The sequence below is a fragment of the Akebia trifoliata genome, chromosome 15, assembly GCF_017979445.1.
Source record: "Akebia trifoliata isolate Shusen 1 chromosome 15, ASM1797944v1, whole genome shotgun sequence".
Classification (NCBI taxonomy): Eukaryota; Viridiplantae; Streptophyta; class Magnoliopsida; order Ranunculales; family Lardizabalaceae; genus Akebia; species Akebia trifoliata.
In genome coordinates, this window is record NC_141389.1 from 6959121 (window position 1) to 6971018 (window position 11898).

At 35.5% G+C, this 11898-nt stretch overlaps 1 protein-coding gene and 1 pseudogene across 9 annotated transcripts; both read left to right on the forward strand.

Annotated features, from left to right (window-relative positions):
• Positions 1–417: 417 nt before the first annotated feature.
• Positions 418–5282, forward strand: LOC147384142 (annexin-like protein RJ4; annotated as a pseudogene). Its single transcript, XR_015173031.1, has 6 exons — positions 418–651; positions 1461–1606; positions 1740–1958; positions 2366–2578; positions 3832–3921; positions 4015–5282. The product of XR_015173031.1 is annotated as an annexin-like protein RJ4 (transcript).
• Positions 5283–6088: 806 nt separating this feature from the next.
• On the forward strand, positions 6089–11444 carry LOC147384143 (SAC3 family protein A-like). Of its 8 annotated transcripts, none has more exons than XM_086426599.1 (10): positions 6089–6889; positions 7304–7339; positions 7595–7683; positions 8212–8281; positions 8383–8505; positions 8619–8676; positions 9312–9875; positions 10373–10506; positions 10598–10833; positions 11064–11444. In XM_086426599.1, exons 1-5 carry the CDS (start codon positions 6880–6882, stop codon positions 8427–8429), a joined length of 252 nt encoding a protein of 83 aa, XP_086282725.1. In that variant the 5' UTR covers positions 6089–6879; the 3' UTR covers positions 8430–8505; positions 8619–8676; positions 9312–9875; positions 10373–10506; positions 10598–10833; positions 11064–11444. The 8 variants fall into 8 exon arrangements, with proteins under 8 accessions (XP_086282725.1, XP_086282724.1, XP_086282723.1 ...); XM_086426598.1 differs by having other exon boundaries at positions 6092–6889; positions 8383–8472; positions 9648–9875; positions 11064–11443; XM_086426597.1 differs by having other exon boundaries at positions 6093–6889; positions 8383–8472.
• The last annotated feature ends 454 nt before the right edge of the window (positions 11445–11898 follow it).

The window sequence follows — 11898 nt, forward strand, 5'->3', positions numbered from 1 at the left end:
TTGGAACACCATCGGATCACATATTTGATTCATAACCAATCTGATAGATTTTCAAGTGCTCTGTATCCATAGTTAATTAGAATGGATTGGATTTCAGGTCTGATTTGATCCATGGATAGGCCCTACATGGCATCTAGGCCTATCTACTTGGAAACTTTAAATAACACATTATTAATCTTCAACTGAACAAACAAAACCTTGGGGATAAGAAGAATTTAATATGTTCTTGCTAGCATCCTCCCAAAGTGATAATGGAGTTCGTCATCCTTGCCATAAACCATTGATGACCATGGGGATTCTCATTTGATAAATCCAACGGCCGTACAATGGTTTAGGAATATGTTCTTGTTAAATGAGATGAGATGAGAGATACGTTAAAAAAGGGAATATTATTGTAAGAACGTTACATTCGATAAAGGTAACGTTAGTCGTTAGGTATTAATGGTGAATTATAAAAAGAGATCGAACACAAGAGTCTCCTTCATCTTCATCTTCATCTTTATCTTTACCTTCACCTTCACCTTGTGAGGAACAAGTTTCTCTCTCTTTCTCTCACAAAAGCTAAGAGAAAATCAACAATGGCTACGCTCAAAGTTCACGGGTCCCCCTCGGCTCTTGAAGATGCTGAGAAAGTTAGAAAAGCTGTTCAAGGTTATTAGTTTATTTTGTTTTTAAATATTTATTTGACTTAATTCTTTATTTTATTTTATTTTTATGATTATAAATATTTTTCGATGGATGATGATGAACATGTGATTGATCTTATTTTTATTTTTTTATTTTTTTTGGAAAAGGGTAATTAATAACTATTTTCTTTTTTAAGCGACAAGTTAGGGGGATTTGGACTCCCACCCTTCATTAAAATCATAAAAGGGGTTACAATCGAACATAGTTCCATTACATTTCTTCTTGCAATATAAATCAAATTAACTAGGAATATGAAACGACGGATAAAAGATCAAGAAATGATGAGAAGACACCTATTGTTGATTGTACCTCAGGATAATAATGCTCTTGGATAGTGTCATGTGAATCCCAAGGACTACAAATGATTTTGAGTAAGAGTAAGGATCCAGAAAGGTGTCTTGTTTCTAACCGAGGTTAGGTGGCACCCCATTTTATGTCACGTGGCATTTTGGGTGACCCACTGACAATATGGATATGTGGTCCATCCCTTGGTGAACCTAATATACCTACTCTTTGATGAATGTATTATATTTGTCAAGTAGAATGGAAACTTCGTTGAGTCAACTACTAGAATCAATAAGATTTTGAGTTGAATTGATCTAGTTTATGTTGATATAGAGAATTGGGAAAACAATATTTTATGCTTCATCTATTGTGAATTTATAGTGTTTTATATAATTAGGAGCAAATCATCAAATAACTTTAAGGTCGATTCAAAGAATTATCAACAAGAGAAAAATTTGATAAAATCTAACTTTCATTAATTTTGTTAGGTTGAGGGACAGATGAGAAAGCTCTAATTTCAGTATTGGGGCATAGAAATGCAGCTCAGAGGAAGCTAATCAAGCTAGCTTATGAAGAGCTTTATCAAGAAGATCTCATCAAGTGACTTGAATCCGAGCTTTCTGGGGATTTCGAGGTTTATTTTAAAATTTTGACCCTTAAACCTCATAATATCACATTTTTTAGTACAAAAAAGCATCATCATCATCATCATCATCATCATCAATTTACTTAAATAATATCGGAAATTGTATTTTTCATGTATGTAGAAAGCGGTATATCGCTGGATGTTGGATCCTACCGATCGAGATGCTGTCTTAGTTAATGTGGAATTGAAGAAATTGATACCTGACTACCGAGTCATTATTGAGATCACATGTGTCCTATCTTCAGATGAGCTTTTGGCAGTGAAAAGAGCTTATCAGTGGCGTTACAAGCGTTCATTGGAAGAAGATGTTGCATCCCATACTTCGGGTGATCTACGTAAGGTAAGCTCTTCGACAAGTTGATTCTTCGTGGTGAAGTCACTAATGCCTCATTTGGGGGAGTTCTGTTTTCAACAGAAGTGCTTCTATAAAATCTCTTCTACATTAATTATTTGGTGACAATCTTTATAAAAGCACTTTTAGGAGTATAGTGGCACTTGCACAATCTTTGGGGCATATGTTGAAAACAATTGTGGACATTTCAATTAGTAACTTAATTTTTTTTGGTGAATATTTTTAAAATCAGTTGAAACCCAAGGAAAAAAATAATTTTTAAATTCAATCCAATTTGCATCATAAGTCGAATAAAAGTTGTGGGCAGCTTTGACTCTGAAAGTGCTTTTAGGAGGATGAGAAGTCACGCCAAATGCAACCTTATAATCTTGTTGTGGTCATGGCTTGTGTTGTAGATTTTGGTTGGTCTAGTGGGCACCTATAGATATGATGGGGATGAAATGAACCCGAGGCTAGCAAAGTCAGAAGCGAATATTCTTAATGATGCAATCCAAGGGAACTCCTTTAACCATGAAGAGGTTATTAGAATCCTGAGTACAAGAAGCAAAACACAGCTCAAAGCAACTTTCAACCATTACAGAGATGATCATGGCACTTCAATCACCAAGGTATAGATGGATATGTAGTACATGTAAAAAAAATAGAGTCGTGATACTCTGACTACCCCACGTGGCACACTCAATCGACTCTCCTGATACAACAAGTTTGGGAACCATAGATCTGTACGTCTCAAGATACAAAACTGCACTTCCCCATATAAATGTGTATCTCGATGGGACCGAGTATCCCGAGCTGTAGAGATCTACGGTTCCCAAACTTTTCACGACAGGAGAGTCGATTGAGCGTGCCACGAGCATATTATCACTTGATTCAAAAAAATAGGAAGGTGCGAGGGTAATTTAGAGATTTGTTGAATATTTTTAGATGATAATAAGGAAAATGCTGAAATAACATTAAATTGACATCAATTCTCACATTGCTGATGTGGATGAATGTACATAATCATAGATGCTTTTCATCGAGATATAATTGAGAAGCATCTATGGCTATGTGTGAGCCTCCACATCCACAATGTGAGAATCAATGTCTATTTTAATGTTACTCCAACACAATTCTAATTATAACTATGGATATGTAGTTAATGTAAAAAATAGAAAGGTTTGAGGGTAATTTGAAGATTTGTTGAATATTTTTAGATGACCCCAAAAACCTTCAAAGTAAAACCATACCCCCATTTTGTGATCTTATTCATGATATTATTGTAAATGACCAAAATAACCTCATCATCAAAGTGCTTGCAGAGGCGAGTCACATGCAACACCCATAAAAACCACAAATACCAAACAAGACTGTGGGTATGCCAATGAGGAGGCTTGAACTCAAAATCTAATCGAGTTGAGTTGCCTTTGCTGAGTTTGGTGTCCACTCATAAGAGTTTTAAAACAATGATGTCTATGAGTTGGTTTTCAATCTCGAGATTTTCTCTCTTTCTACGTTCAAACCCGACCATGCAAGATAAAAATTTTTAGGAGGTTGAAGAGAGGGTGTTTCGGTCATTTTCGATCTGTCTCTTAACAAAAATCGTGGTCACCGAATCTCATCAATTTGAGAACCAAGAATCGTAGATCTGCACTCCTCAGGATACACATGTTTTCCGAAGAACGCAGATCTATGGTCCTGAACTTGTCACGTCAGGATAGTCAATTGAGTTTGCCACATGGGGTAGTTAGATTATCACGATTCATTTACTAAATTCTTGGTAAGTAGGCCTAAAATCAAGATTGCACACAACACATACAAAGTTTTCTATGAGAAATGCTCCTACAACCATTAATTGATCTGATGATGTAATTTTTCTCAGAGTTTATTGGGTGATCCGACCGATGAGTTCTTAGCTGCATTACGAACGACAATTAGATGCATCACCAACCCTACCAAGTACTTTGAGAAGGTGAGAAATATTTTTTTTTGAATTGTCACAAATTAAATTAGTAATTCAACTTATATTCTAAAAACTTTTGGGATTTTTATTGTTTGATATTAGGTTTTGCGCAATGCGATTAATAAGCTAGGAACCGACGAAGATACCCTTACACGTGTGATAATCACACACGCGGAAAAGAATTTGGAGGAGATCAAGGAGATGTATTATAAGAGAAATAGTGTATCACTTGATAAAGCAGTAGCCAAGGACACTTCAGGAGACTACAAGGCCTTCCTCCTTACCTTAATAGGGAGTGGAGGATATTAGTACCTTTCTTTTTAAACATTCGATTTTAAACTATTCCAGTTTGGGTGGGAGGTGTCCAGGGAAGATGTGCTTAGCTTCAATTATAGTTTTTGAGTTTTGTTTTTTTCCTTTCTAAGTTTATAAACATGTTATGCTTCCAGTATTTCTTTGTTTTGCAATCTCACTACAGGAAAAGTGCGCTATAACGACGATTTTTAGTGACGGTCAAAATCTGATCGTCGCTCTAACAACGATTTATTTGACTGAAACTCGAACTCTCTCCCTCAAACACTCGAACACTCTCCGCCTCTCTCATCTCCGATCCGTTGAAATTCGAACACTCTATCTCTCTCATCTCCGTCTCTCTCGCATCTCCGCTAAAACTCGAAGTCTCTCTCTCATCTCCGCTGAAACTCGAACACTCTCTCTCTCATCTCTGTCTCTCTCTCATCTCCGCTGAAACTCAAACAATCTCTCTCTCTCTCATCTCTGCTAAAACTCAAAGCCTCTGCCTCATACTTGAAGATCTCATTTAAAGCAGATCTCAAGCTCGAAGATCACAAGCTCGAAGATCTCAAGCCGCTGAAACTCGAACACTCGTTCTCCGTTGATCTTCAAATTAAGGATTTTGACATAGAACCTCTCTACCTCGCTGTCGATTTCTCTCTATCTTGATTTCTCAAATGCGTGAGGGTTCAATCTAATCAGATCCGATCTGATCTCGGCCTCCCGAAAATTAAGGTATGTTTTGCTACATATTTTGTTAATTTTTCTGTCCAATCGATCCCTAAACCCTGGATTTTTGTTGATATTTTGTTGATTTTGCTGTATAATCCTAATTTCTACAACTTTGATTCAAATTTTGGTTCGATTTCAATCCAAAATCCCAATTTCAAAAATTTGGTTCGATTTAAATTCAGAAATTTTGGATCAATTTGTAATTAATCTGTTATACATATTCTGCATTTGGAATAATATGTTGGATTTGAAAAGATTCTATTCGTAAGAGTCAATTACTCATGATTTCTGAATTTTATTTTTGAATTCTTACACCAATTTCATGAAAATAGATTAGAAAACATTTAGAACTATTGAAGATCTTTATGTTCTTCATCAGTAATAATAAAGCTTCTAGTTATCATTCATTGATCGTACTTCTCTCAACAATATTTTTGAGGTAGACCCTACCCAATGTTTTATGTAGGTTCCGATTTACATGTGAAATCGAATCCGAATTGAACCATGGAACAAAAAAATTAATCTTTCATTTAGTCCTAAAATACAGTAGTCTGGTCTGGTTTACAATGTGACTAAAAATTTGTGTGTAAAGGTTAGCGAGCAGTTCCCATTGATTATTAGGGAAATCCTGGGGATTCTTGTATGATAAATAAAAGATTGGCAAAAGAATTATAATTTGGACTCATTTCTTTTGGAAGGTCACCATACAAAAGAAAGCTATGGCACGACTAACTATACCATTGAGTATAAGGATAAATATACAAAGACTCCAATCATGAACATTATACCCGCTTTTGAAAAGTGAACCGTAGCGTGTTATTAACCACACTCCAGAGTATCTGAAATAAATAAAACAGAAAGGATTAGTAATATATATAATTTGCACATTTCTAAGTACCCTTTTCGTCGTAGCAATGTAGTTTCTTAGTTCATTTTTGAAAAGCATACTCAAGTATGCTGCTGCTTTTTTCATTTTGTTGTCCCAATTGTATTGTTTATTTTTATCTAGCAAAAAAATGTAAAGGAAAATTCACTTGTAGCATATGTTTTTCATAAATATAATATACTCTGTAAGTCCTCGGTATTTTGACTAGTATTCAATTTCCATAGCAATGTTTTCTGAAAGAATGCAAGATTGTAAGTCTGTGGATGAAGACTTTTTGGAGTCATGTTTTTTATTTTTAATTTCTAGTTCTTGCTTTTATGATGTGGATCTAAATGGAACACCTGGGACCAACTCAACAAGTTTCTCTCATGAAAAGTGAACTTATATGTTCACACACATTCTTGAACTTGTATATTTGAGATCCAAAGGTTGTACAACTCTTTCTTGTGACTTTGTTTCCTATCCAATGTCAACACTTATCAATAATTATTTCTTCTTTTTTTAATCTCTTTGACTTTTATTCTTTTATAGACACTTCTATCTATTTTCATTAGTAAGGGATAAGAGCTTTGTAGATAACACCATATTATATTAATTGCAACTCATATTATTAATAATACATATTTGATAAGTTGTTAAATAATGAGTATGTTGATTTGTTATGTATTACTAATAATACATATTTGATATTAGTACCAAGAGAGATTAAACTTTGGTCTTCACTTAATTGGACCGATCTAATACTTGGCTTTACATCATTTATATCTCCAGATTTCCTTGATCCATCTATATATGCTTGGCTACATTCTCATTCATCTACGTTGTTGTACTTCACTCAATGCTAATATTGTGATAAGAACACAGGTTTATAAGCTTACAGATTGTAGCTGAGAGTAATTTATGAGAAGATGAGAAGCTAGAGTTTCATGCTCTTTTTGTGTATTGGGTGTATGGAGAGTCATTATAGGCATGAGTAGGTGATGCTTCTATAGATCATGAAAATTTAGCGGCTGGTTCCATATTGGGCCTCTGAGCAGCGATTCAAAAGCCCCCACATGAACAATCGTCAGTATTCTATCAATGCATAGTCAGGTTAATCTTATGCAAGTAAACTGGTTTTCAAACGACAACAAAGCCTTATTTTAAAATGGGTTCGGCTAAACAAATAATGTTTCCTCCAAATCATTTTACAAAATCTAAATTCTTTGGTTATTGAGAGTTTCATACTTGGGTCGATGGCCCTTTCTATCAATGTTCTTTTAGAATCTTCAAGTTGAATTTTTTTTCGTTGAATGGTCCCAAATCATCTCAGCCAACTTTCCTGTATATTATAGTCTATACGGAAGTTGTTCCTACATTGTTCTTTTCTGTTTTTTGAGAAAATTCAGAACGTTGTAAGAATACTAGCTTTATAATTGATGCGAAGTTGTTGTGTTGCTTGATTTTTGTGTTAATTTGCTTCTATGCTCTATGTTGCAGTGGTGCCAGCAGGGATTGAGATTGAACTACTAGTTGGTGAGGCCACTGTCTTTTTAAAAACCGTAAAAGGTCATGCGGTGTATGTCTCATATACTAAGGCTTATACCTCATGCCTTCAAGCTTATGCTTCACACTTTGGGTCTTTGAAATGTTTTGCACCATGCCTTCATGTTTGATATTATTGTCTCATAATATGCATCTTTTGGTTCCTTGCGTCGATATATCTCTTCCTTTGTTGTTTTTGGTGTCTACAACTTCACTTAATTTCTGCTTTCTGAATGGAAATTACAGGGGATTCAAGCTTGAATGTCATTGCCATAAAGGCCAGTCTTCATCTTCCTTTTGATCATCATCTGTTGGTTCAAAATCTTACGACACAGGTAAGTTCAACACCAAAATTTGGAAGGCCCAAAATGCCCCCACCTTTACATTTAAATGTGATATAATGAGGGTTATTTTTGTCAAAACCAGTAAAGTTCACTAGGATAAGCATAATATGTACTTATTGGTTCCTTAATCTATTTCCAACCTTTTTCTGAATCTGTATGTTAGAACAAAATTGTTTATGTCTGCACCTTTGTAAATTTTATATTAGTTGGTAGCTGTGTGATGGTGCTATATCTGTCCTTTGCATGCAATTGATGCACTTTCTGACTGAGAATCCATAAAACTCTTGTATTTAAATAGTTAATTAATTTTGATTGAGTCCTTTCTGTAGTGTGAAAGTGTTGGCAGTAAAATGGCAATGGAATGTATTGGTTTTCTAAAATTGTGATTCTTGATTCATTGTTATTGATTTCTATACTTGGAAGCATTTTACAGTTTCAAGATCTGGGATGCCTATTAATATTTACAGAAAAACTTAAAATGATTCATTTTGAGAAAAACTTAAAATGATTCATTTTCAGAAGCACCATCAGACCTACGTAACAAACTACAACAAAGCTCTCGAGCAGCTTGAGAAGGCTATGTTGAAAGGTGATTCGTCCACTGTCGTTAAATTGCAGAGTGCCATCAAGTTCAATGGCAGAGGTTCTTTTATTTCCTCAATTGAATTTCTCAGTGAAATTTACTAGCAGGAAGGAGGTGGTGGTCCTCCAAAGGGAGCTCTTGGCTGGGTTGTTGACCAACATTTTGATTCTTTGGAAGCATTGGTGCAAAAAATCAATGTAGGTGCTGCTTTGCAAGGTTCTGGATGGGTGGTATGTTTTCCAGCTTCTTATAGTTCTTGTTTTTATTATTTATTATTTTTATTTTTATTTTTATTTTTTATATATAATAATTTACCTTTTATTTCCTAATTTGAGTAAAATAGTGGCTTGGTCTGGATAAAGAGATGAAGAAGCTTGTGGTTGAGGCCACAAAAAAATCAGGTAATGCTTACAAGGTTTTTTGTTTCTTTTGTCATTTGGTACTGAAATGCTGTTTAGTGAATTGCTGAATTTGTGGGTTGTGTAATACAGTAATAGGATAGATGTCATGTTTTAAGATTATAATGCTTAAATATCTGAATTCGTAATGTTGTGGACTTTTTTGTCAAGCTTCCTGTGGAACTCAACATCACAATCTTGCACTTTCTGGCTTATAAGAACTCTACAACATTTACTTTACATAGGTTAGGTATATTATATGTGAGTAGAGAAGGAAATTATTAGCCTTGAATTTATTCCACTACGTGAAAACTAGAAAACTCGATTAGCCAAGGCTCACAAATTTTAGAAACCAAATTTCGTCAGCTTAAAGCCGTTGAATTTCTCCATTCTCCATTAATTTAACGGTTTGGCCCGTCAAAAAAAAAAATTTGAAAATGAAAAATTCTCCATTAATTTAGAGCATTTATGGCGTGGCTCGCAATTTGATGCCTTGATTTTGACTTGTCTATTTCGGTTTCATTTGTTCCTATGTGAGAGTTGTCTATGATTGTAGTATTTCTACTTGGGGTTCTAGGCATATCCTCAGTAATTATCTTATTTCATCCGACCATGGGACTTACCAACATTTGCTACAGGATCCACTGGTGACTAAAGGGTCAAATTTAGTTCCTACAGGATCAACAGGAAGTGATTAACAGGTCAGACCCATTAGAAACTCAGCCAGCTCACATGGCTTAAGGCGTTTTAACGCAGTCCCACGTCCTCTCCCTTTACTAATTAATACTTCAACTAAAAGCTATATATTAGAGGAGTGATATCTTTTGGATCCCTCATTCTGAACCACCCCTAAGAAGTAAGGCCAAGTTAACTAACTCCCATTTCCATGGCCTCCTCTTCTTCTTCAGTTTCTTTCCTCTTCTTCTTCTTCTTCTTCTACTGCTATTTCTTATCCTTTTTATCCTCAAACGCAGAGGCCCTCCAGTCCACCATCCCCATATCATCTATCGTTACTAAAGAGCTTTTCAGCTCCATCTTTCTTCGCAAAGATGATGCTGCTTGCCCTGCAAAAGACTTCTACACCTACAATTCTTTCATCCGAGCAACAAGTTGCTTTCCTACATTCGGAACTACAGGTAGTATAGGAACTCGCAAGCGCGAGATTGCAGCCTTTTTTGCTCAAATCTCTCATGAAACCACAGGTACACACTTTTCTCTTTTATCTATCTATCTATCCATGCAATTTTACTTGTTATATAAAACACTTGGGTGAAATTTTTAATAAATAACAAGGCATTTTGTTTCCTCTCTAATTAGTCTCACATTGAATATTTAGACTATCTTTCTCTGCTTGTCTCAAGTCCCCAACTTCATATTCTTGCATATTCTGTTTGTAATGCTTAAAACAATGTAATCTTAAAACCTTCCTTTTGGTTGAAAACAAATTCACTCAACAGGAGAAAACCATATGGTACACCATTTTTGTTTTTTTTTCCTGAAAAATATATTTCCCTTGGACATGTTACAAGAAGCAATTAACCAAGCAGCTAGGAAGCACACCACAGCATAGTAGCCTTAATAGGTCAGATATGTGATGGTGTGCCACGTGTCTTGCATAATTAAATTTCATCCTACTGGGGGAATGCTCAAATGTATACTCATACTGTCTTCTTTCCTTGCACTGAATTTATATTGCCAGATTATCGGATGAAGCAAAAAAGGATGATTCTGTAAAGCACGCTCTTGCAGTTCGTGCAGCTGTTACGTCTGGAAACTATGTCTCGTTCTTCAGACTTTACAAGACAGCTCCTAAATTGAGTACCTGTCTTATGGGTATGCAAAATATAGATGTTTACTCTACTAGCTCAACTATTGGAATATTTTATGCAGTTAAATCACTCCAAAGTAATTACTGTATGTGTAGATCTTTACGTTGAGAAGATGCGTTCCGAGGCTATGAAATGCATGTCTCGTTCATATCGGCCAACAGTCCCGTTGGTATTCATCGCTCAGGTTCTGGGCTTTACAAGCTCCTCACCAACAATTGAGGGAAGTGATGAGAAAGACACATATGGCTTGGACGAGTGCAAAGAATGGTTGAGAGCACATGGTGCATCTCTTATTATAGACAATAGTGGAGAGATGCAGCTTGACACAAAGGTATATAGAATTTTGCAAGCTTAATTTCTTTGGGCATGCCAAACTTCTCTCAGTTGATTAATTCTCCTTTTGGGATTTTCAAATATAAAACATACTCGTATTTTACACACCTCAGGTGTGTTGGGCAATTCCAAAATAAATGTTTTCAGGGAGTTTTTTTCGGTCTAAAATCCATTCTATTTTATTTTTTCCTTCTTTTCTCAACTTAATGGGGAAAATCCGATGCGCAGGCTTCTTCTTCGAGTCTTTACATGCCAGAACCAGAGGATGCTGTGGCCCATGGAGATACAAATCTCGCAGTTAACGATTTTCTGACTCAAACGTCCTGAAAGACCACATTTGAGTTGTAACTTTAGTGTATTGGAAAATGGAGTAGAAACTTATGATTTCTTTGATGATTTGTAACTTTAGTGTAAGTTTTGATGAATGTTTGAAATGGGGGAAAAGAAAAAAGCCTAATAAAACATTAGTCCCAATCCCCCTGTTCAGGGTGAAGCAGGTCTAGTAGAGTGGGCATTTGGGTTTTCATATTGGTAATTGGGGTCATGGTCATCAATTTCAAAACATAGGGGTATCCCCAATATTCTGCAATACATGAGGGGGCTGGTGTAAAATAAAATTTTTTTTTCTTCAAAAACCTTTACAGCGACGAGCAAAAGTGTAGTTAAAGAGTAAATTAATTTTTTTTAAAATGATACCCTGTAGCAACAGCCAATATTGGCTGTCGCTATAAGTCATGCACTAACGACGTGAATGGTTGGCCGTCGATATAACATATAGTGATGGGACTATTAGCGACGACTACCAACTGCCTCCCTGGCAGTCGTTAAATGTTTTTTGCGACGGTATTTGTCCCTATAGCAATGGTCACGGCCGTCGCTATAGCCTAATTTTACTGTAGTGTCTCTTGTTTTGTGCTATTGATTAGTGAACATGCACTTTTGTTCGTCGTTTTAAATCCTAGATGATTTTTAAGCCAATTTCAGACTCGTAAACCATAAATAAAGCGTCGATGAAGAAATTAAATCTCTATTTTGTCATCTGGTCTCGACAATTTTTAAAGAG

Bases quoted from the DNA above. Each gene is read 5' to 3' on its own strand.
- LOC147384143 (XM_086426593.1), top strand. The intron at 10,834-11,063 runs GTATATAGAATT...TCCGATGCGCAG, and splicing joins AGATGCAGCTTGACACAAAG to GCTTCTTCTTCGAGTCTTTA.